The sequence below is a fragment of the Topomyia yanbarensis genome, chromosome 3, assembly GCF_030247195.1.
Source record: "Topomyia yanbarensis strain Yona2022 chromosome 3, ASM3024719v1, whole genome shotgun sequence".
Taxonomy (NCBI): Eukaryota; Metazoa; Arthropoda; class Insecta; order Diptera; family Culicidae; genus Topomyia; species Topomyia yanbarensis.
In genome coordinates this window covers 138,068,682-138,093,875 of record NC_080672.1, presented here as the reverse complement: position 1 = coordinate 138,093,875, position 25,194 = coordinate 138,068,682, and the positions used below count along the sequence as shown (strand labels likewise).

The 25,194-nt window shown below is 36.9% G+C and overlaps 1 protein-coding gene across 2 annotated transcripts in view; it reads right to left on the bottom strand.

Moving 5' to 3' along the window:
* Positions 1-708: 708 nt before the first annotated feature.
* Positions 709-25,194, bottom strand: part of LOC131693462 (plexin domain-containing protein 2) — a 98,167-nt gene continuing 73,681 nt past the window's right edge. For both annotated transcript variants that reach the window (XM_058981296.1, XM_058981295.1), the window contains 5 exons: positions 24,933-25,142; positions 24,703-24,857; positions 12,071-12,143; positions 11,646-11,998; positions 709-9,401 (listed from right to left, as the gene is read on the bottom strand). In XM_058981296.1, the coding sequence (XP_058837279.1) occupies positions 9,333-9,401; positions 11,646-11,998; positions 12,071-12,143; positions 24,703-24,857; positions 24,933-25,142 (860 nt within the window). In that variant the 3' untranslated portion in view covers positions 709-9,332. The remainder of the gene's footprint in view (positions 9,402-11,645; positions 11,999-12,070; positions 12,144-24,702; positions 24,858-24,932; positions 25,143-25,194) is intronic.

The window sequence follows — 25,194 nt, the reverse complement described above, 5'->3', positions numbered from 1 at the left end:
ATTTTACATCAGAAATGGTGTTAGAATATTAAAGTTCAGATTTTTATTTTTATTTTGTAAACGATTCCGCAGAAATGCATCTACTTCAATTCAGCACTAATTCGAAACAAATTAGACCAAAGATGATGGCTCTATTCTCACAGTCACAGTCATTCTCACAGTCACAGTCACAACTTAGTAACTAGAAGAAAAATTTCTTCTAGTTACTAGATGACGTGACTGTGAGAATAGGGCCCGAGATAATAGTGATGTGATATTATTGATACAGATAAATAGGCGACGCATTTTTACACTTATTTTTTCCAGGTTTTATTTCCCTCTATGTTTGTGAAAAGTAAAAAAAACGAGACAAACCATTGGGAGTGTGTGCGATGCTAGTAATAGCGACAAGTTATGCAAACTATGTGTGTGTATGGGTCTTTGTACAACATGTTAATAATTTAATAGTTTATTGCCTTCTTTACTCTGCAATAGTGCGTGATGGGCGTGTTTGGGTGTATGGATGAGTGTAGGTGCTGCTAAACCAAATCTGTTCTTTCTACGAGAGAAATTTTGCCAGCAAAGGTGCATTTCCTCATGCGAACGGAAAAAAGTCTATCTCATCGTAAGGCACTATATGAGAGATTGATGAATTGTTAATATGCTCGATTCGTTTTAACTATCCTCTGTAGGATCGGATATGAGGGAGCTTACATGAAAGCATACTCGTTTAAAATGAGTAAATCACATGATTAGTGTTTATTTCGCTGTTACTTTGTTTAATATATATCGTTAAAAGAGCTAACAAAAGTGCCATCAGTGCGTTTCTATATCACCTAAACTGCATCGTTACAATCTGTTTTAAAGCATCAGAAGCTTGTTGATGGTTGAGCCGTCCAGTATGAAGTATAGTCGAGTATAACCACAGACGAACCAAAGTGACAGAAGATCCCAAAATTGTCCCATACAAAATAACGATAATGTTGAAATGAAACGATCCGCCATGTTGGATTCAGAGTATGCTTCTCGATGAGAATATTGATATTATAGAAGGTGTGCATTCCCCTCAGCTGTATCAAAATAGTATTTAGAATTCACTGAAAATGCATGTATCATGATATTTTTTTTCTTTTAACTAAAACTATTGTAAAATAGTGCATACAAAAGAGAATGAAAAGCTGCGTAAACGATCTTTATATGATGGATAAAAGAAAATTTGTCCATTCTGGCATACCTGGTACTACTACTACGCAAATAATCAAACAGATGCCGCTAATCTTTAGTTTAAACTATTAAGACAACATGTATGTGGCACATCGGTTCGTCGGTAGTACATCACCAAAACTAATTCGATTTGAGCCGATCCACGATCTCGTACTCAGAGACACAGACCTTTCGTATTTGTCCAATTGATAAGGTCATTCTTTGTTTTGTCCCAAGTGCGTTCATCGCTTCAGGAATCAGTAGATTGGTTCAAATGGCACGTTCCCCATGTTGATCGGAGATTTGAACCCTGCATCAAAACCATATTATGATGCTGGTTTAACATTAGTTTCGGTTTGACCTTGCAAAATTTGAACAATATGGACAATCGCAATGACTTTGACCCACTATTTTTCATTATTATGTTATTTGAGTATCATTCAGATTTAGTTCGTAGATTCGATTTTCATTGAGGTACTTCATTCTGGACTTGTTGGGAGAGTAGTGTTACAACTATAATGAGGCGGCAGTTTGGTACCCGGCCCTATTTTGTGTGCGATTATCAGTAGCTACATAGATGTTAGCGGTTAAGCTGTGAACATGTTGTTCTTTGACAACAAGCGATGGTTGTGTTGCTCCTGTTCAAGTGATGATGTTTTAATTTTATTTCAAGTGCGTTTTCTTAAAAATAGTCAACAAAATTGCAGTCAATGTTAGATTGATTCGGAGTCATGGGGTCGAGCGCTTATTTCTTGGAGGGATGGAGGGAGAGTAGTTCATCAAAATGAACTTAAGGGGGGCGTCTGAGTGTTAAGTGCTGAAACCGAAGGTTATTTTGGTGCACGATTTTGAAAGCAAGGTAACAATGGATCTTTTTGGTAATCTTCAGATTTATTTATACATTTATTGTGCACAAAAAAAATATTTTCAGTCACGCGGAACATATACGAGCGTTCCAAGAGTAGACGTCCAACCATTTCCAAGTCGAGGAGCGCCGCGGCGAACACGATAACTCTCGATAAAATTGTCTGATATGGGAAATTCAATAAATTTTGTAAAGCTTAGACTTGTAGTTGGTAGATGAACCACAAAATATCGAAAAAAAATCGAGTTTCGGGAATGAAAACCGAAAAATCTCATATTTTACTTGTCTTCAAAATAATGAGAATTTTTTTTTCAGTTTTCTGTAGTTCATCATATTATACATTCTCAGAAAAAATTATGTCAATTCGTTCGAGAAAAACGCTATTAAAGGTTTCATCACATCAAATTGCATCACGGAAAAAAACACAGTAGAGAATGACCCATTCGATATTTTCTCTTGAAAATTTGGGTAGAAGTAGTTTAGAGTGTATTGTTTACACTGTATTTTTATCGCTGTCAGTTTTTCGAAAATTGTTACCGATAGATTGAAATCTATATGTGTGTTATAGCAAATACGCGCGAGGAATTTATGTCTGTTTAAAACAAAAAAGTTCAGCGTAGCCACAGAGATTGCGAGAGACTATTCTAGAGGTTCAATACTAAAAATTAAGCGGATAAAAAAGTCGATTATTTTGCCCACTACACCAGACGCCCCCTTAATGCATGTTCTGCAGCGTTTTATTTTATATAGGAGTTCCAGTGTGGTACTGGAACTGAAACAGTTATAACCCGAGAATACAGATTTTTTAGTTTTGTTTTAAAATTCAAATTGGTATACTTCTATTTGCTGTTTAGTTTAAAACATGATAATCACCACAAAGTCACATTATATCCGAATGTTTCTTGCATAGATGCCTCGGAGGGAAGGGAGAGGGGGATTGCTTCTCTAATCTTCCGGCCATCACATCACATGAGTTGATATTCTTAGTATGTATAACAAACATAAAGGTGCTATCCCATTTTTCATTGGATTGTCTGCTCTAAATATATCACCAAGAAACCGTTCATAAATGATGTCGCGTTGACAGTTGGAAAAGAGCATGATGTAACATAAATTACCGAGATAAAACTAATAATGAATTTGAGACGTAGCACTAGAGCGGGGATCATAAAATCAACAACAATTTGCAATATGCTTGGAGAAGTGTATTTTGGACTATTTTGCTTTTATTCGAGACATGCAAACAATATTCCATAACGAATATCACATAACATCCTTGACAGAGCAGTGGGATTAAGGCCAAGTTACCTCCAGTTCGTGCAAAACTGAGAAGCAACATTAACTTAGGCACAGATAACAGACGTCCACTCCTAGCGTAAAAGTTGACTAAAAAATTCACGACAAATCCGAAGGCGGCTATGATGTTACCATCAGAGGGTGTTTTGTTGTTATTCCGTTTAGTGCCTAAGTTTTGACAGTGGACTACATAATTGATATCCAAGTGACTGTCGCAATTTACTGGGATATGTCAGTATAGTGATCTAGGATATTTGTTAAACTGGCGAAACAAGTATTTACAAGTCTGTGACTTAGTTGTAACATATTAAAACTTTAAATTATTTTTGATTTTTGAACAAAACAATCAATTATACACACTAGAACAGATCTGGAAGGAGACAGAAGCGAAATCAATGTGAAGTTTTAATTGCGTCATTGACGACTTAGCACGCGTTGTTGGAGCATGATACATTGGCCTAAACAAAATAGAGGACTTGGCGTAATACACTTCAAGACAAACAGGCGCAAAATTTAATCCTCTTCTGGAGGACTGGTGTTTACTTGGCAGATAGTCGCCACTTCGTCCGAATTTGCAAATTTTGATTCGCGGGACGGACCAAGATTCCCTAAACTGTAAGCTGCAGTCCTATTTAATTTAATTTAGTTTTGCGCTAGTTTTTAAAATGCAGTAGAACAAGGGTTTTGAAGAGATTAAATTTGATGTGTTCAGGCAAATCAAAGGTTGTTCATTTTAGAGTACGCAGACAAGCATATACCTTTCCACACTGCACCGCAATAGTTTTGTCGCATCCAAGATTCATCTGAATGAGTCCAAGGTCGTCAGCATGATCAGCGACCTTGATGCGACTTTGCTCGAAAACCATTTCAGATAGTGATAGTGTGTCGGCGATTTGCACCAAATGAAATAATTTTAGTCTTCGAAATATTGAGGTGTAATGAGTTTTCCTTGGTCCATCGCACTACAACATCTTCCATCAGTAGTGCAAAGAGTTCCGTTAGCATCATTCCCGGTTGTATGCAAATCAGTTGGACATCGTCGGCAAACATCTGGATAACGCAGTTCTTTAAAACACCAAGCTCATCAATGTACACCGCGAGAAGAATCGGCCCAAGCAGAGTTAAAAATATTCAAATTCATTGAATGAAAATTGATCATATTGAGCCAGGTATCTGACTTCCCTATCTCTACATACAGAGTTTGACAATAGGCAACATCGTTTTTCCACCGATCGATGGGGTTCAGTTTGACAACGTCAAAATCGCTTGAAATGTCATCAGCAAGCAGCAGTAGCAGTTAACAAAAGAAAACAATGACCACTTTCGCTGATTTGATGCCAACTAAAGTGCTCCTCGTCCCTATTTAGTACAAATTTCGGTCATTTTGTTACAGAGAGTATTCTTATGTTGACTACCATAATATGACGTCGTGTCACCCTCTTGTATTCAGCCGCATTCATTTTCAATATTCAGTGACGCAGCTGAAAACGTCAAACGAACAAACCGCCCATTCATCCATACAGATTTTCATTCGTCTCCGATTATTACACGAAGCGACCGTGCAGCAACGAATCAAACGCATCAAAGTAGGCCCTAGCACAATGTAAGCGATGATGATTATTGTTTCATATGTCTTACCGGCATTTGAAAACATTTTGCTAGATAATTAATGAAATGAATATATTGTACGATATTCAACTGAATGAATGAGGATGGATATTTGAATATTTTTTCCATTCACCGCGAGTCGCGTCAGGTTCATTTTCAGCCGTCAAAAAAGAGCTTCGATTATTTTTAACTCTGGGCCCAATGATTGAGCCTTGCGGGATGCCCGAGGTAATCGGTACATTTGTTGAAGTCATACCTCTGCACGATGCAAATTGCGTTCTTCCAGTTAAATACGATCGCATCACTTGAATGGCATGTACAGTGGACCCAGAATTAGCACACTCATATTCCCAACAACATGTAACAATGCGAAATATAGTTTTGAAATATTTCTGTTATGTGTTTCTGATCGGGATAACGTAATAAAATCAAATAGATCATTAACTAATTCTTTCAAGACACGTACTGCCCATGATCACACATTTGTTCCGTTTTCTGTGGTATTTCCTATCTTTATGGGACTTATTTGCGATAACGGGGAAGTGTAGTGTACTGTCATATAGTATGGTATAAGACGCAATTTTCAGTTATATGAATAAAATTAACAAGGAAGTTAAATGGGGCGGACACGGATTTAGCACATATTTAAAAACTGTTAATTTTTATCTAGATCAAGAATATTGGTTCATAGCTACTTAAGATTTAGTCAGGAAAAATGTTTGTTTGAAAGCAATCTCTAGACAATGGGGGACGCTTTCAACCAGCTTACGATATCACTACATTAGAATTAATAGCTCTCGAACGTCATACCATGATCATTTAGAATCTCTGAGATCCAGAGATCATACTGATTCTTGGATTTTTTCGCTTTGACGTGTTTTCCACGTCGTTCCACAGATTTTCTATTGAGTTCTACAAGACGACGACACGAATAAACTCACGATGAATGAAGTTCATGTTTGACAATTCTCGGTGGTTTGTTTACTTTGTCAGTTCCGTGAGTGCAACTGCAACGGGTGCTCACGTAACTCTCATGTAAACAAAACACCGAGAATTGTCAAACCAAGTTCATCCGGCTCCTTTTGTAGGGTTATGTCGGATTGTGTAAAACCTAATTAGATAGGCATGGTTGCAGGCCATTAATGAATATTAACCATCTGATAACGAACCGTTTAACCCTGTTTAACGAACCGAGATGTATTTGTAGGGCCATTATAATGCATAAATGTTCACCACATAGACCGGCAAAATGTTCCATATGATCCTACAATATTTGCTTGTAATGATCCATTCTGCCATCAATATTCTCGATTGGCTCCCTACCATGCCATGAAAAATCAGGCATAATACAACCGCCACCGTGTTTTACTGATTTTATGGTACTTATACCTCTCTGCTGGAAATTAAACTATGCTATGCTATGTTTCGGCTTCACTGTGTCTTATCGGCATAAACAGAACTTCTGCTCGGACGGGACATCACGTTTGATCAGTCGTTCGATTGAAACACAAAACGTGTTTTAGTTTTTAGGGATTTGCGTCAAGCCGGCGCTAATCTATTCCGACGAAAAGTTAGTGTAGGTTTCTGATGAGACGAAGTCGAAACGCACCCGTGTAATAATGGAAATTAAACCTAACATTTTCCGTGTGACCCAAATCGAATGAATTTCGACTCATCGCTCCTAAAAATATTTTGTTCCAAAAGTTGCAGACGTTTTTTCCGTACAACACAGCAAAGTTTACTCTAGCTGTCGAATTGTTTTTGGAAATAAGCGGTCTATGTTGTGCAATAATGACGATCAAACGATCTTCAGACGTCATATTCGTACGGTTTTTCTATTCACTGACAGGCCATAATGTCGATCAACGAGGTTTTTGATTTCAGTCGACAAAATTGATGGAAGAACATGATGCGTTTTTACCCATCCATAAAACATTTTATTCAGATTTTGTTCAGAAATATAGCATTTTAAAGCTTGCCTTTTGTTAATACCTACACAAGGTTTGTTTTGTATTTTTAGTTTATTCGGCAAATAGACAAAAAAAACTTCAAGTGTGCTAATTCTGTGACCACACTTTTTCCGCTACGAAAAACGTGTTTCCTCAGAATGACAACTACAACCAGAATATAGCAGTGCTCACTAATTCAACTACAAGAGGACATAAAGAAATGATGATCTAGAGACCCCATTGTAACGAATCACCAGTTACACTGAATCAGTGCGATTCTTCAGATACGGTGGCATATGGGTGTACTAGAATCAACATACCGTGCGCATTTATCAATACCTAACTGTGGATGGGTGAAATGAGCAGGGATTGTCATCTGTTTTTTTTATGGACGCATTTGCACGCCCATTCGCCACAAGATAGCGCTTTAGGTGCCACCGCAAGTTCGTTCGAAAATCAAAACAATGGGGTCTCTAGTTATATCTCCTTTACGAAGAGGGATAAGTAGATTGCACTAACTTGGTCGAAAACAAGCAAACACACATATCTTGCTTTGGGTGAGACTATCAACTCTTTTCGCTTGTACGGTGTTGGAGTGTGATTCAATTCTGACATTTTTCCATAGATACAATCTGGTGCGAGATAGCAAAAAACCATTCTAAAGAAAATGTCCAGGTTGCTAGGTCTGAAGTGGCCAAGTTACCCTACACATTTTGATCAGTCGCTTGGGGGATTCTACAGCATTTAACATGCGATTCACACGATTGCTCGGTTTACTTAAACATTTGAATATGACCGAATCATTTGATATTTTATACCAAACAACCGTTATGCCAAAAGACCTCCAATGTATTGAATTTTAAGCATTTTATGCCAAATGATCAACTACCCTATAATTACTTATGCCAAACAATTGCTGCTAATATTAATTTGAATTTTGCTTGGTCAACAAACGCAACGTATTCAAAGTATATTTTAAAATACAAACTAAAAAAACAAAAATTTAACACAAGCCAACATATGGTTTAAAATAAATTAGTCTGAAGTTGAAGTATCACACAGTCTCCACCAACCCAATGACCTCAAACATCTAAATCATCTCTGCGCTTGTGTTGACTTGCCATTATTTATGATTATACTATCTATCAACTTTATCTTTGTTTGCACAAGTGTCTAATCATCTAGAAAACAGTTTAGGATTCTATTTATCATCTATGTGTTTCTCTATTGACAAAATGGCCTGTGTTAAGCTGTAAAGGGTCAAGTGCCGTTTTGAGATATCGCATTCAATACTGCAATATTCCATTGTATTCAATATTACATTGTAAACATGTACATCGATTTATTTTTGACAATGCCAGTAGTAAATAAAAGCAAATAAGGAACTTCTAGATGAAAATGATCAATAGTTGAAAAATAATTTTTAATTGAAAAAAATTATTGGCGCTCAGTTCGGTACGGCTTAACATAGGCCAAATCGCGCTTGAACGGGCATATATCAAAAATACAGGGTAAATAAATACAGTTCCGTGATAGCAGTTTTCGCGGAATATTCATGTAGTACAGTTCTGAAAATAAATATTAGAGAATTAAGCCGATTTTGTGCCGAAATTAAGATTACACTTTTAAATGTCTTTAAAAAAATGAATTGGTATCACATCTTTTATTATGCTCGACTTTTTTTCCTTTCGTTCAACAACACAAAGTGAAATACATCGTTTCTGTTTTTTTGTATATACTCTATAAGCTTTTAGAACTATGCGTGCTAGGCGAAAGTGCTTGATAGTTGAATAAGGTAGAAACAAGGTCGATATTTTTTGTAAGAACAGTAAAACTTTCAAATCATAATTTTCAATAATAAACATCGAGTAATAAAATTAAATGTAAGAAGGGAAACAATTACAATTCTATCTTACCGATATAACTGGACAGATTTTTTGCTAAATTATAGGTGTAAATATCACTATAACTGTTAGAGGCGAAAGATATTAAAACGAAAAAAAACTAATTGCAATTCTGTGATGTTAAGGAAAATTAATTTGGGCTCACCCCTGGACGTGCCCCTTGTTTCAACAATTTGTCGGACATCATATGTTGAAGGGGATTAAGTATTCTTCTCTGAGTAGAATTTAAAAGAAACATAACAAAGAAGCTCACGCTTACTTATTGCACACGCGGTCTTTCTCGCTCTCATTCATTCAAATAAACACACCGTTTAAGCTCTAGCTTTCTTCCTTCATCGTTCAGTCACCCAGTTCCGTTGTAAAGGTATAGTCGGTCACCTCCATTAGGCCACATGAGGTGGAATAACCGCCTCCTCCGTCTTCCAGCTGGTACAGATAATTGAGCAGCCGTTCCTCCTCATTGCCGACCAGGTGCAGCATCGGTCGATGGTACTCGGGATGCTGGGGATGGTGCTGTAGATGTTGGTCTCACATGTGAATCGTGGCGGCCGTGTAGCGTGCTTCACCTCGCCGCCAAGACCATTTGTTCGGACGGTACTAGAAATGGAGATACATATGACTATTTGAGCGTTCGGATTTAAAGCTTTAATTTCGATGGAATGAGCATGAATGATTACTCAACAAACAAAGTAGCTGAATAGCTGGAACAGTTCTTGTTCGGCTTGTTCTTTTGTAATAAAGGCTTGTTTAGCTTTCGTTGCTTGATGGGTATGTGTATCCTAACTAGATTACATTAACCGGAAATTAATGGAAGGATGTGAAATGCTGAATCAATTGGTTAACTAGTGATTAACCTTCCTAAAGTCGTGTTCCGCACTGAGAGTACGTTTTGAAATGCAGGTGTAATCGTCATTGAGCTCCAGGTGGTCGCCCAAATGTAGCTAATAACGTGACACGTTAGGCATACGGACGTTCGGCATACGTACGTTAGGCATAATGGACGTTAGGTATAACGACGTTAGGCTCGGTATAAATTATCACATATCACTTAACGGAACTTATTTTTTGGCAGTGATGGCGTTGGGTGGTAAGCTCGCGGATGTTTGAACTTCTTTTGATGTTGTAGAATTGTTCTGGAAGCTCATCAAACTAGATCAACATTTTATTACGCTGCATATACTTGAAGAAATCGTTACTAAAATAAAAGAATCAGACGTACAACAGATAAAAAGCGCATGACTAACATCTGTTCAACACTCTTGTCTAACAACACTTTCATTTGGATTAAAGTATGAATCACACATATTAATTTGGATTAGTTCTTACATACATGATGTAATGTCCAAGAAGAAAATTATGCCTTGAAGAACAGCTCATGAAAGAAAGAATGATGTATTCAATTATTCATTCAACGAATACTCGAATATGCCTTCTTCTATATTGATGATCTACCATATTATTCATTTCAATGTTTATATTTATGATCCATCAAAGATAGAATTACGGAAACTGTTTGCTGCGAGACAGTTTTTTCTTGTACAGTGACAAGTTACCAAAACAAAAAAAAATTCGTCACAAACATTAAATCCGTAGTCTGATGCTGATGCTGTCCATAACACTGTAAGCTTCCATAGTTTCCAAAACCTAATATTTGTTCATTAGTATACTCTATTTTAGTATACTCTATTTTTCAATATTTCGTGAAACTGTATTGGTAATACGTCAAATGGGCTTGAAATAGGCTTGAACCAGAACTGTTCACTTAAATTAAGAAAACATTCAGCTCATTCACGGAAAAATAGCAAAAAAAAAAAATAATTCTGCACTCGTATGGGATAAATATTTCCCACAGTATTTTTCATTTTCAGTGTCTCGTTATGTAGATCCTGATCCGAAAAAATAAGCGTAAGGTTGAAATCTCTGCAATAGAGAAGCCTTGCGATAACTTTTATATTTTTGTGAATTATGTTTATCGTCCATTTTGTCTAACGGACATTATGCCAATCTATGCCGTGTCCAACAGAGTACATGGATGCCTTTTCAGATTTCAATCCATGAAATGTCAATGCTCTTTCCCAATATAGAAATTGATACTGAGTGACGTCTTAGAACATTACCATGCATAGCTTTTGGAGGAAAATCAGCTCTGACTTTTATTATCCCATAACATGCCGGCAGGGTATCCGGCCACAAAATTGAAATGCTCCTACCGTATTTTCAACCGATTTGGGCACTTTTAGATGTTAGGGAATGAACTCCTATGCACCTTAGAATCTATTCCGTTAGATTAGGCCTAAACAAAAGAATAATCCTCTAATGGAAGTTCATACAAAATACTTAATAGAAAATGATAACGAAGTTAACCCTCAAAAAGGCAAGCTAAAATTGTGACTTCAAGAAGCATCGCTCCTAAGACCCAATGAAATCGTAAGCCTCTTTTTGTCATTTTATCAGTGAGAGAATCTAAGGCCTGAAAACGCTCGATCATTTGTATTTCAAATTACAAGTTCATTGAAACTAGAGAAATATAACTAGCCGGGCCTCAGACCCCTTGCCTTTTTGAGGGTTAACAATAATTTTACAATTTCGGTTTTCCTTAAAAAATGTCCCAGTTTTGTTAGTGTCCCAATATTCTCAGCCTTAAAATACACCAAGGGACTAATAAAATCGGATTATGACTCTTATCTAGCTATGAGGATGAGCTATATGTAAACTATGACCAAACCACGATCACAACACTTCGATACCTTTTGCATCTTTGATTCGAAGCAGTATAGGATAGAAAAAAAATATATTGTTAGATTTGTCGACAGTGCCCTAGACTACCATCTCAATACTCACTCTGATGAGCAGCTGACCGCTCTTGGTATGTGGATTTCGGTATGCGTACAGTACCCAGCACCCACAGCTCAGTAGAATGCCGCAGATGACCATCATCGACACGAGTAAACTGCTACTGGACGAGTGCTGTTCCATGGCTACATGGAAGGCTGGAACCTTGTTCACACCGTCGTCCCCGCTCGTTCCGCTTTTGTTGTTTACGTTCTTTGACAACTGAATCTCGGTTTCATGTCGGTAGGTTCCGTTTGCTTCGCTACCCTCGGTGCTTATTTCCACCGGTTCCCCGTAGTTGTTGCCCTTCTGGCCCAGTGCAGGACACACGGTAATGTCCATGATTTGAGTTTTATCGCAACCTTCAGAGAAGAGGGTACATTTTAGCTGGCTAGTGTTTGTACAATAATGTTCTATTGGTGGAGATTATTTACCTTTCTGGATCCAGTCTTGTCTCTTGCGATCGACTCCAGTGGAGCATCGGTTAAGCGTGGGACACCAAATACACTGAAACAAGAAAAAAATATTGTTTATATTTAAGATACCGCTTGTGTGATGCAAATTTGAGCGAAAAATAGAAGTTTAGTTTTTCAAGAGGTTACACTAAGGCTTTGATTCTATCTTGGTCCTGATCTACGTCTACGCTCCTAAGTCTAGAGCGGATCTTTCGACTATTAATGATTATAGTCAAAGCTGATATAATACAGTAAAAGTAGTAATATTCAGATTATTAGTTACAGCTATTTTGGATGTTATGCTGAGTTTCAATTTGGTAATCCCTTTTCCAGTCGAAATTGCTGCATATCGGTGTCAATTTAATTTTTAGGCACGCAAAGAAAACTTTTTAAAGGATTTATTTTTAGCGGGTTGATAGAACTGCGATGCCTATGGCTAAAATGGGACGAAGTGGCGATTGTCTGCCAAGTAAACATCGATCCTCAGAAGGACAAAATTTTGCGCATATTTGTCTCAAAGAGCGTGATGTCACCCACCAAAACACTGCTTAAGGCCAATTGCAGACTACCATGATTTAGATTGATATTTAGTGTACGGTTCAAATATGCGGGCTTATGAACTTTACGATCGCGTGAAAGTAAGAGTTAATTTGTGCACGCTTAAGACCGCGTAATCAGATCATAAGTGCTATGGAGTTCACTAAATCATTGGGGCGTTTTTGTGTTTGCGAAATCTTGGGCGTAGTTGTTCGCGGTGGCATGTTCGTCTTTGCGTATCATCGCGAAAGGATCGGCCGTTTGTAAGTTAACGTGTTCAAGAACGTGGGCGTTTGTATGTTGCGTGAACATTTGTACGTCGCGTAGCGTGTATGTAACTTCGCGCGTATGAATTCGGTTTAATAACCGTGTGTCCATTCGCATATTCGCGTATTTTATTGGATCATCGGACCGATTGTGAGTTTGAAATTTTATTTTCAGGACATGGTTCATGATGTGTACGCCCTTTGCGTAATTCGAATCAGTTTTTGCATAACCTTTAACCCAAATAAGATAGTTCAGATGGTAGAAGAGAGTGAGTTTAACCATATCACTAGAGTAGGGACCTCAGGACGCGCGAACGTGGGTTTTTGTAGGTTCATTCTTGCGAGCATTTTTGTAAATTTAGTGCCAAGTGCTAAAACGTTCAGTTAGTTCCCGGAATGTTGTCCTGTTTGCGAGATCGTAATCGTAGGTGTGCGTGGATGATTACAAAGTGCTCGTGCGTTTGCATGTTAACGTGAATAAGTTTGAAGCCCCTATAATTCACACATAAAGCCATAATGTGGACTAGGAAAATACGCTAGAATAGTGAGAGTATGTTGGAAAACTCAAAAATAATCTCCATTCATCAGATACTTATCAAATATTCGCTTCAACTCTCGGAGAGGACGAATTCTCCGAACGAACAAATCTGCTCGAACTTAATGACCATTTAAACCATTAGGCATTCGATTCAAACAAAGTACACCGGTTTGAGGAAGCGATTTGCTCTTTCCTAATAGCCAAAGTGACTGGTCGAGTTCAACAACCCACATTCCCCTTTTGCAGTTCTCCAATGAACTAGCCAGCATACCCAACAACAAAACAAAAGGGTCGACAACTAGCAGGAGCCGTATGTATCCCCACCCAAGCCAAGTGATCAATTCACTTGTAAGTAGAAACATCCCAACAAACATTAGGAGCTGAACTATAAGACAACGTGTTGATTAAAATCAGATTAAAGGTTATGTAAGCTGAATAAAACTTTCGCTGAACTATTTGAACATTAACAGTTTATTCAGCCTATGTAAAATCCAGTATTCGCTAGTTCCAACTAGGCTAAACTATACTGCTAATAAATGTAAAAGCTTTTATTCAACCATCCCAATTAGGCTGAATTACGAGTTGAATAAATGATTCTGTTGCCAATACTATTACCCTTCTTCATTAACCCATTATTGCCCAACTTATTTTTCACGCGCATCACAAATTGAGTTTTCCGATCGGAAAAAAATGATGTGGTCGTTCCAGTATAATTATTTCTGTACTTAAAGTAGCTGATATAATAAGGAATAACCAGTGAAAATTTCAGATTGATCGACCAATTGGTTCTTGAGATATCGTGATCGCCGCGAATGAACTTTTCAACAAAATACAACTCCGAAATAATCGAGTTTTGCTGTCGGTGCAGCGAGTTAACGGTCTAGCGTATCAAACACTAAGTGCCGCCTACTAGTGGTCGATGGGTAGCGGTCTTTGAATAGCTGTAACTCGAGATGTAGTATTCCGATCTTGATGAAATTTTGAGAAAATTTTCCTCAGCGTATGTAGTTTCAGAATATCTAATTTGCAAAAATTCGATTTTTTTCATCCTGACAAAAATGTGTAATCCCTTAAGGAAAAATTGATTGAACACAAAACATAAACACCAGTTTAACCAATCTAACTTCTCTAAACGTATTCTGCAAGAGTGTATGAACAATATTAACTCATTGATAATGCCTGGTCTGCGTTATTGTTTTAGTAATAGGAGTTCTTCTTAGCACCTACTATATATAGTAGGTTGGGGACCATTCATAAATTACGTAACGCTTTCAGGGGGGAAGGGGGTACAACATGTTGTGACATAGGGGGGAGGGGGAGTTAACTAGATCGTTACGTAACATGTTTTCACCGAAGAAAAAAAAATTTTCTGGGAATTTGTTACGTAACAGGGGAGGGGGGGATGAAGAAATTTGTGACAATTTGTTACATGGGGGGAGGGGGGAGTCAATTTTGGGCAATTTTTGCGTTACGTAATTTATGAATGGTCCCTTGGGCAATAATGGGTTAAGCTGTACTACATGTCTTCAAAAGGTTGTTTCTACTTATATATTTGCCTATATACCACCTTTGTCGAACGTTGCTGTAAATTTTTGACATTAGCATTGTTACCATGTATTTTTTTGCTTATCGACTTATTTTTACTTTGTAGAGCTATAATGCTTTATGTGAGAAATCTGAAACTGGTATTAATGAAAAATTGGTGGGAAAAAAACCTGAGTAAATACATATTTCGAAAATACGAAGATCCTAAAAAACATCAACATTTCGTGAATTTCAAGACATCCTAAAAGGTTATTATCACTAGCTTATAGTCCTAAGTCCACTTTAAAATTCGTTCATACAAACCCCTCCCAAAGCCCTTTTCAGAAAAACTAAACAGAATTAGATTTCATCTATTTAAACCAGAGTTAAAGAGGTTTTAAAATTTCGAACTATTTCCACAGACTAACAGACAAAACAGTATGAGAAAATCCCTCAAAAAAAAAACGATCCGCCAGTTTTCGCAGAACACTTGGTCCACTTTTTATACACGGTCCCAAACATTCATTTGTTAGTGGTTTACACCTCAACACTTCGATAAACAATTTATCACTAGTGTTCTTTCCCCACCATGCTGGTTCACATGTCAGTGGCGCCATCATCGCAAAATGCGACCCGTTTAACCCAACTCCCCCTCAACGTAAGAATCTAATACTTGAAAGAAGTCTATCCCACATACCGTGAATAATTCCGCGCACTCTGAACCGACTGAGAAAAAAATTTGGTAGCTTATATATCTACAAAATAATAAAATAGAATCTTCGTCTATGTGGCCGCCAATTTTTTTTTGAAAAATAACAATTCCGCCATTTTATTATCAAAAAACCCCTCAATTGAAAAATTATCTCAAAAACTCAACGTAGGGGTTAGGTAATTTTAACATAGAATGTGCATGCAAAGTTTGAAATGAATCGGTCAAGTAGTTTTTGAATGGTAGTTAAGGACATGCTGAACAGAGTTACAAGGTGGCAGCCAAAATGGCTGCCGTCGTTTCTCTTCTTCCTTGTATTTCATCGTCGAAATCAAAACATTGCATTGGCGCGCAAGACAAAATCGTTTGTAACTTAAATGTCTTATCTCAGATTTCTTAGAAATTGTATCACTGTACGTAGGCAGTTAGCACATGCAGATAAATAGATTCTCTTCACGGAATTTTGATTCGTTTGGAAAATTCGTACCTTTTTATTTTTCAAAACAAATAAAACACGTGGTACAAGTCAGCTGATTGCTGAACGATACGATTGTGTGCGTGCCATCTTCTATCGGTATAGTGCGTTATGGCCGCACACAGATGCTGAACGTAACCCGAATATATCCGAGCATAACCGAACCTTTGTTGTTATTTTAGGCATCGCTTCACCTCAACACCGCAAATTGTGTTTTTCCAGACACGTTCCACAAAAAGATTCGTCACCGAGTCGCTTGTAGATATTTTTCATTTTCATTTTGCAGCGTTTGGTGGGGCAATGAGAGCGCAAGTCAGTCCAAGGCCGATGATAGGAGGGGTAATGGCAGAATAGTCTATGCGGACCATCAAAACGCCATGGGAGAGGAACAGGGTGTGGGTTGGGGTAGGGTTAATGGATTGATGTATACTTGACGAATAATTGCGCTGCAGAATGTGATGAAAAGGTGCATTGAACAGTACTACTGTTGGCTGTTCAGAAATAAATACAATATATTTTTCCATGAGGTTTGATAGCTAATGTATGTATTTTGTGATTAGGTGATGCCAATTTATAAGTGTTAAAAAGTTCATTTTATCCTGTGGTTTTATCAAGTTTGTAAGAACGCAACCGTAGATGTGCGTGCAAGATCGCGAAAAGCTCAAGCGCTTGTATGTTCACGTGTTTGTCGCGTATGCCAGAACGTATGTGATTTCGCGTGTATAAATTCGATTTTGTAACTGTGTGGCCATATTATTCGTGTGTTCTTGAATGATCGCGAGGACCGTGAGTTTGTTGCTTAGTTTTTAGTGTACGGTTCAGGTACTAGAAGATAATTCCCCCATAACACTAGAGTTCCCTGTCACGTTTCCATGCAATGTGTTGTCCAATGAATATGAGCCTCATTTTTCATTGGTCCAACTGAATACATGAATCTAGGCTCTTAAGAACGAGGGTAGGGACATCCTAACGTGACCGACTCATGATCGCGCGAGCGGTGGGTTGTTGGCGAGATCGGGAGTATGTGTGGATGATTACAATTGCATGTTCGCGTTTTTGACCCGGTTTGTGTTATCGCGAAGGCTAGCGGCGTTTGTACGTTTTGAATGATATATTATGAGTGTATATGAGAGAATATGCAATTGATTGTGTTAGTGAGTGTTATAATGAATCTAAATTAAGATATAGTGATAAAAGGAAAAAGAACATGCCGAATTAAAAGAAGAAGAAAAATGAAGACATTAAGTAGAAGTGTATAAATTGACTAATTTTTTTGGTTTACATGAGTAGTGGAATAGCAAACTAATAGAAGAAAAACAAAAACAGCCACTTTATTTGACGGTTTTTTTCGCGTGGATGATCGTTCTTCAAAATTACTAGGCACATTTTGAACATTTGACTTGATATGATCCCAATACTTTGGATAGTTCACTTAAATTTTAAATTCAATACATTGTGCAATTGAAGGATGTTTACTTCAGATTTGGATTTAAATTGGTATGATTCGAGTACTTTGGCTGATTGCCTTAAGTTTTAATGCATTGTGCAAATTGAATGATATTTAATTTAGATTATATGTAATGAACCATCAACTATAGGATACTGCATCGGTCTGGAATAGATAGCAATGCATCTAGTTGAATAGATAGCAAAAATAATTCAATCTTCTAGTCGTCAGTCCTTCGCTTCTATCCACCAACAGAATCACGCGCTGTGTTGCTATTAAATTCTAGGGGCCAACAGAATACAAGGTCTCCAACTACAAATCCCTAAGCATAAGAATTTGCAGTCTGGAGGCCACCGTCAAGCCCACGGAGAAGAGTTAGTATTGATATTGAGTATTAATTGAACAATACACATGTAACATGCAATAAAACTACTTGGATTTGTCTAAATGCCAGAAAACGACAATTGCATTACGTTAGAAGTTTCTCATGCTATGCTGACCGGGAATGGATAATTGACGTGCGTCGGTAAATTAATCGTACCTTTATTTATCCAATCCGAATGAATCGAATCGAATGCACGAATTGAACACCGGTAAAAAGTGATCCCAAGAAGGATTACCCACTATTCTATCATATAAGCCAGTCCTGCATCCATTCCCTGACCCATATGTCACAAATACTCAGTCGAACACATACACAGATAGACATACGAGTAGCACATAACAATGTTACACTAGTACTAAAAACTACAATTATTACAACACAACACAACTAATAGGCTTCAACATTAATTTTTTTAATGCGCCTGTGCACGTTGACGAGGTCGACCAATAAATCGACACACAATGACTCCCACTGCGAACCGTGCTCAAAAAGACAGCCGTTAAGCTGTTGAACAATGTCTGCAAACACAGCCCACAGAAAAAGTCAATCCACGGCGACCCGCCAATCGGCCACGCCAGTGTGCACAGGCTCTTAGCTGACTGTTAGTTTGGGCTGGTGCAGAGTATGCTCAAATATGCTTGAAGATGTTTGCAGTACCGTCAAACCCGTCAACCTAGGAGAGGGAGTCGCTTGTAGATATTTTTGCATGAAAAAATTACAGGACGTTATTTAAATAATGTAGTCTAATGTGCAAAAGTTTTGATCAATTCGCTTTACCCAACTTTCTAAAAAATTTGACAAAAAACTGATATTTTTACGCTGAAACCTTTATTCCCTATCTTAACGCTCCGGAATTCGCGCATATGACCCACTGAACGAGCAGCCGCTGATGCTCTAAGACGATTTCGCTAGCTTTTCAGAGCAGCATGCACTCAGTGCACTAGCGCAGCACGACTGACGGAAGGTTAAATAACAATTCAAAAGGCTGAAATTATAATGCGCGGAAAAAGGTGCATTAAATTTGGGCGAGCCTAATTCCGCTCATATATATTGTGGTCACGGCTAACAAGGAAAACATATAATACACTCTAGAAAACGCCAAAAACATTGCTTATGGTCCGGTTCCACCTAAAAAGCTGCTAAAATTTCGGAAAGTTTATGAATAAAAGGTTTCAGCGCCATCCAAACATATCTTTTATAGCCGTAAGCACAAAGCCGTACTAACTGTTTTTAAACCGGACTAACTTTTAAACCGGCCTAAAATATTTGGTAAGCTTTAATCAAACGATGCTGTCATTTATATGGCTGCGTTCTTATCTGCGTTACACGTCAATGTTAAAAAACAACAAATTCAAGTTATAGAAAATGAGTAAATTCATTCCGATATTTTCTTGCAGTAAAATAGCTTTTCTTCGTCAAATATCTCGTTCCATAGGGTTTGAGAACAATTTTGTCAACTTGTTTCCGATATGTTTCTGAACATAGAACTTTAACGTGTTGGATAGTTGAAAGTTGGCCGATGATGTGCAGTACTTTGTAGTGACATAATATGCACAAAAGAAAATAAATTGAGATACATATGCATGTTTTTATTCAGTTTGAATAGGCGCTCGTCGAGTTAGAGGTGGCTAAACCATCGGTTGTAATTGGTGCCATGATAGTTATTTCTCGACAAAAATATGATTACTGGTTAAAACCCAACTGTCAAAACTCTCTTTGAAAGGAAATTCCGGACAAACCGTCGCTGGATAAACACAGTTCATAGTAGTTAATGGAAGAGAAATTTTTTCTCTTTTGTTTACTGCCAACATCTGTGATTGGCGAGTAACGGTTTGTCCGGAATTTCCCTTCAAAGAGAATTCCGACAGTTGGCATTTAAGCCGGAATTATATGTTTGTCGAGATTTCATACTTTGATTAAAAATTGGTTAAAATATTTCAATTTGAATTTAAAATGAACTGTGAGTGTCTTTCTAATTGAACATGATACCTATCAACGTGGGGGAGAACATTTATTTTCGTTTCAAGTGAATTTACACAAGTTTGGAATAAAGATTATTTATCAATGAAGGTCTGCGAATTAAAATTATACACGTTTTTCAGCGAGGTTTAAATAAAAAGTAAACAAAGATCAAATAGAAAATTAAACTTTGACTGAATGATCATTTATATTCACGAGCGCTATATTTATTTTTTTTTTTGCACTGTGGCAGACAGAATATAGATATATTTCTATAATGCATCAATGCAAATTGGAACGATTTATGCCAAAAATCGAAATAAATATATTGATCACCGTTGTTTCACAATAAATTTCAAACCATTTTGTATTCAGAAGTTTTATGTGATTTTATTCTTATTAGAACATTGCACATATTTAAAATCAATTATTTACTCTTAGCTTAGGGTATTTGTGGAGCTAATTTCTAAGCTGTTATCATTCTGATTCAATTTGCTAACGACCAGTGTAAGTAAATTCATAAAATATTGCATTTTACGATCTATACCCAATTGTCATTTGTTTGGATCTATCCCCTAAAACAATAATTTTCTTCCGTTATTTACTTTCTTTGATGTGTGATACAATAGATATATGGGCAATCATTCGTGAAAATATGTTATCAATTTATATTAACGAATTAAATGGTCCCGCTTATTCTCTTAGCGATAAGCAAAAAGAAAAGAATCAAAACAATTCTTATTGTAGTTCTGTTTCTAATTCACAAAAACAACTTTGATCTGAATTGATTGAATAGATCTCAATTTATCCAAACGTGCTCTACTGTACCCTTTGATGTGCAATTGGAATCAAGCGTGTAGAGAGAATGAAAGAACGAGGAAATAAAAAAAAAATGCGGGTAGATAAACACGGTAAAAAAAACTTTACCCATTTTATGAGCTGCCAAAAACTGGGTATTTTATTGCTTATAACAATTGGTGCTTTTTATTCATTTCACAACTACTCGATGAGATAATGTCAATGGATATACTGATCTTAATAATGAGTGAAAAGTCATTAAGAATTATTTTAAGCGAGTTAACCTGCAAACTAAGGTTCGTAGTGGAAGCTGCAAATTACCGGGCTGCATCTGAGTACGTGGCGGAAACGGAACATTTCGGCAATGCTCATAAAAAACGGCTGTTTAAACTACTGAGGATGTTGCTAATATGCGTTTGGCATTTTTAGAGCAGCCAAAAGATCCAGCCAAATATATCCAGTTGGCGGTTTTATTTTGTTAAGTAGTTAAGGAGACAATAATGTGAAATGAATGTTATTTTATGTTTTTTTTTAATTCAGAAATAATTCTATTGACAGTATTTTTCATTCTGGCGCGATTTTCATGAATGGATATTTTTCACGCGTTTTGTTGTAACAGTTCTGCGAAAAATAAAGGGTAAAACATACCCAGGTTGACGTACAAGAGCTGTATTCATTTATGGATACGAACTCTTTACCCGCTTAATGGGTTATTCCACTTTTATTGAAAATGCGTAGTTTTCTACGCATTAATTGGTATTTTATTTTATCAGTGTAGTTCGACAGTGCTTGTCTTTCCTACCTGATAAACTGGCTTATTTATTGTCATCTTTATTGCGAGCAAAGAGAGCCATATTTATCCAGAAGAGAGCCGAAGAGAGGATTGAAAATAACGAAATATATGCAAGAGAAGCATGCCAAATTTTTGCATATTTTTGTCTTCTTCCGGTAACATGATGCTGCCATTTGCATTGCTGCGTTCTGATCAGCAATACACGGCTATGTTAAAAAACTGTACAATAAAGTTAATTTAAAATTCACTGTTTATGCTATTTAAAAGTCTGATTATTTCGAGAATTTTTTTATTGCTCAACAAAATGGTGAATCGACATCTTGTTGAATGGGATTTATAACATAAGTATTGTATCAAATAAAATAATTTTTTCGAGCAATTTCATCACAAGATGGCGGCTCTGCAGCATTTTCACCTCATGCGCATTTTTTGGAAGGGGTCCACGGTCGGAAATCTATCTCCCGTGATTTTTGACCTAGCGCCAAAAATTAAAGTTTTTCTGATTCCTTATGTCAATAGCGATGTACGTAGGATTTTTTCGATATTTTGATTTTAAGCGAAATGGCGCAGTTTTGAGTAAAAAAACGTAGAGAATGTCATAAAAATCTACACAAAATCGTTAATCAATAAAAAGGTAAGCAATAAAAAATTTAATCCTGTTTACGTGACTAGAAATATAAATTTTTAATATAATGTGAAAATCAAAGCGACCAAAAATCATTTGCTCGAGTTACATTTCCGGCCAGTAGTTTCGAGAAAAACGCGGTTAAAGTTTGCAGTACACAAAGTTTGCAGTATAATTGAAAATTATATTTTTGAATTGCTTTCGTTCTCCATGTTTTGGGATATTATTTTTTACATCCTAAAGCAAATTTTAGACTAATAAATAAAAAAAATCGATTGTTTTAAAATTCTACAGTGGAGTAACCGCTTAAACAATTTATTATTTAAGATCCATAATTGACTAAAACGTTATTTTGCTAATAATGGTGCATACTATCGAGAACGTTATAGAGTTGTATTGTTAGGCGCTAGCCACTCCAAGGGCTTGAAGAGCTTCTCTAACATTACACTTAGTAGTTTGTCACTTCAGCCAAACCTGACTGTTCCAAATTAAATCAAATGCTTATAGAAAAAGAGTGGAAGCCAACCCCCCTTAAGTTCCGACACGATTTAAGCGATTTTTCCGTATTCAACTTTTTGCGTCATTTTGTCAAGTCATCTGTCTAGTCTCAGCTTTCACAGCTCTTTCATACCCTGTGCATATCTGTTCTATCATAAAGAATTAAGCAAATTTTGTACTACAGCGGAAATGCAAATCGTTCAAGATATGCTAGAAAATTATAAATTACGAAACAATACAAGCAAGCTCCGATAACATTTAAATAACGATCAAAATGAGAATATTTGTAACAGTTTGTTTGCCGTCATATTTAAAAGTGTTGCTTAGGCTATATGGTATGGCTTCATTTACAATTTTTTATTCAATCTTAGTTTTGAACTCTTTCAAAAGCAGTAAAATATAAATAACCTTCCACTTGCTTATGGTGTTCTTTGTGAGAAGATACAACTAGAAAAGGGAACAAATTGTGATTATATATTCTTTTTGTCGTGTAAAAATAACTAAAAAATTGTGAGCAACTTAAACTCCGCTCATTTTGATAGCCATAGGTAAACTAACGAACGAAAACAATTTTCATCTCTGAATCTAATTATAAAATTTCGTTCGACAGTTTGTTTCAATATGATTCGACTTCTGCTAACCTGCAATATAACTCTTCGGTGTGGCGTTTTGAAATGAGCGTGTAGCACCTTGTAGATATAGGACGATAAAGAATATTTAAAAATGCATTTAAAATTCGATTATACCTGTTTTTCGTACGGGATAAAACTTGCTTACTTGCCCTCATATGGTTTGTGTCCACCATGGGCCATAATATTGCACATAAAGTTCGAAAAGTTGATTCAAATTATTGAGATGTATGCAAGAGGAACATGGCGGCCTTTCACACTGTTTTCATTTGGCTTCAGGATGCAGCCATTTCTGCAATGACAGGTACTAACGTCTTAGGCCGGACTAAACTCAGGCCTAAAATCAAAGATAGTACCGTGTGGCGGTACCAACTAGATTCAAGCTTACCGCTATAGAGTACCAAATCTGTCTTCAAACATCGAGCCGGAGTTTTGGAAGATTCGAACTAAACCTAGGAGATAAAAGAGTACGTGTACCTATCACGTACTCTTTTATTGCTTTGGTTTAGTTCGAATCATTCAAAACTTCTGTTTCCAACGCATACTGGAAGCAATTTTTGAGCCTTCTGGAATTAACAATATAGATCCGCCCAGTATCCCAAGAAAGAGGATGTTCTTCTCCAATTGATAATCTGCGATTTAAAAGCAACATTTCAATACGTAGTCAGATAAACTCAAATTCTGGATTTTTCATTCTGAGTTGATATCAAAAATAATATGATTTGATTATAGAACCTGCTGAATTGGCTATATCCCAAAATCCTTTTTGATAAAGGTTTTCACAAACCAGCAAACGTGAAACCCAAGACAATACGAAAGGATAGTTATCGTCTGTTGCAACTAGTCTATAGCAATATTTGGATGAGATTACAATGAAGAAAAAATTGTTGAAGTAAATTTACAAAAAAGGGAAGTGAGATTAAATAAAAATCGAGTTAAAAAAGAACAGATAAAAACGAGCAAGTAAAACAAAACTTGACGAAGAACAGAAATGAGTTTCCATATTTGTTAGATTCCTGCTAAATAGTGCGCTGCGCGAAATTTGCAGCGCCTGTGCGCGGTATTTCAATTTGCCACATCATTCATTTTTGCAATTTTTGTATAATTTTGTTTAAAATCTCCTGTTATTATAATTTTCCATAAAAACATGATAAAATTGCTAACCAGTTGGACCAATTTCATAACTCTATCAATTTTGATTGACTTTTCAATTTCGAATTTAGGTTTACTTATACCTTAGGTGTGCGGAATTATGTGCGTACACGGACGCACAAAGAAAAGCTGAAATTTTCATTAAAATTGGAGCACATCAAATACGACCTCTCGAACAAAGGGGTTCCCACTTTTGGAAAACTGGCTCTTAATCATATTGCTAAAAATGTCCGGGACGCGACATACAACCCAGATTCCCAAATAAAACCAACCAACCTTAAACTCAGCTCCCTCGTGTATCATGCATGACTGACAATCCTTGAAGCTGAAGCACGTTGGTTGTGCGTACAATGTTATCAGTGTATTGTTCTGCACTTTCGAGCGCCCAAAGTTAACCCTGTGATACTCGTAGATCGTTTTCTGCTTCGTACCTGTATTAAAGAGAGAAAAAAAAGAGGCCATTAGTTTCTCCCGCGCCGTGTTTCCAGTCGCTCGAACAGACTCACGGAAAATGGTCTTATCGATGATGTACGCATCAGACAGGCCCACCTTGACCGGATGTTTATCGTCGTAGATTTGCTGGATGTCTATCGGAATGATTTTATAGGCGAACACGATATCGCCGGATTTGTTAAGCGTAGCGCTGAACATGAACGAACCATTCTCAGGGCGATCTTGTAGTGAAACATTCTCCCACACCACCGTGAAGGTTTCACCTGTAGATAGTAGAGAATATTATTCAAACTAACTTCATTTAATTTGACGAAA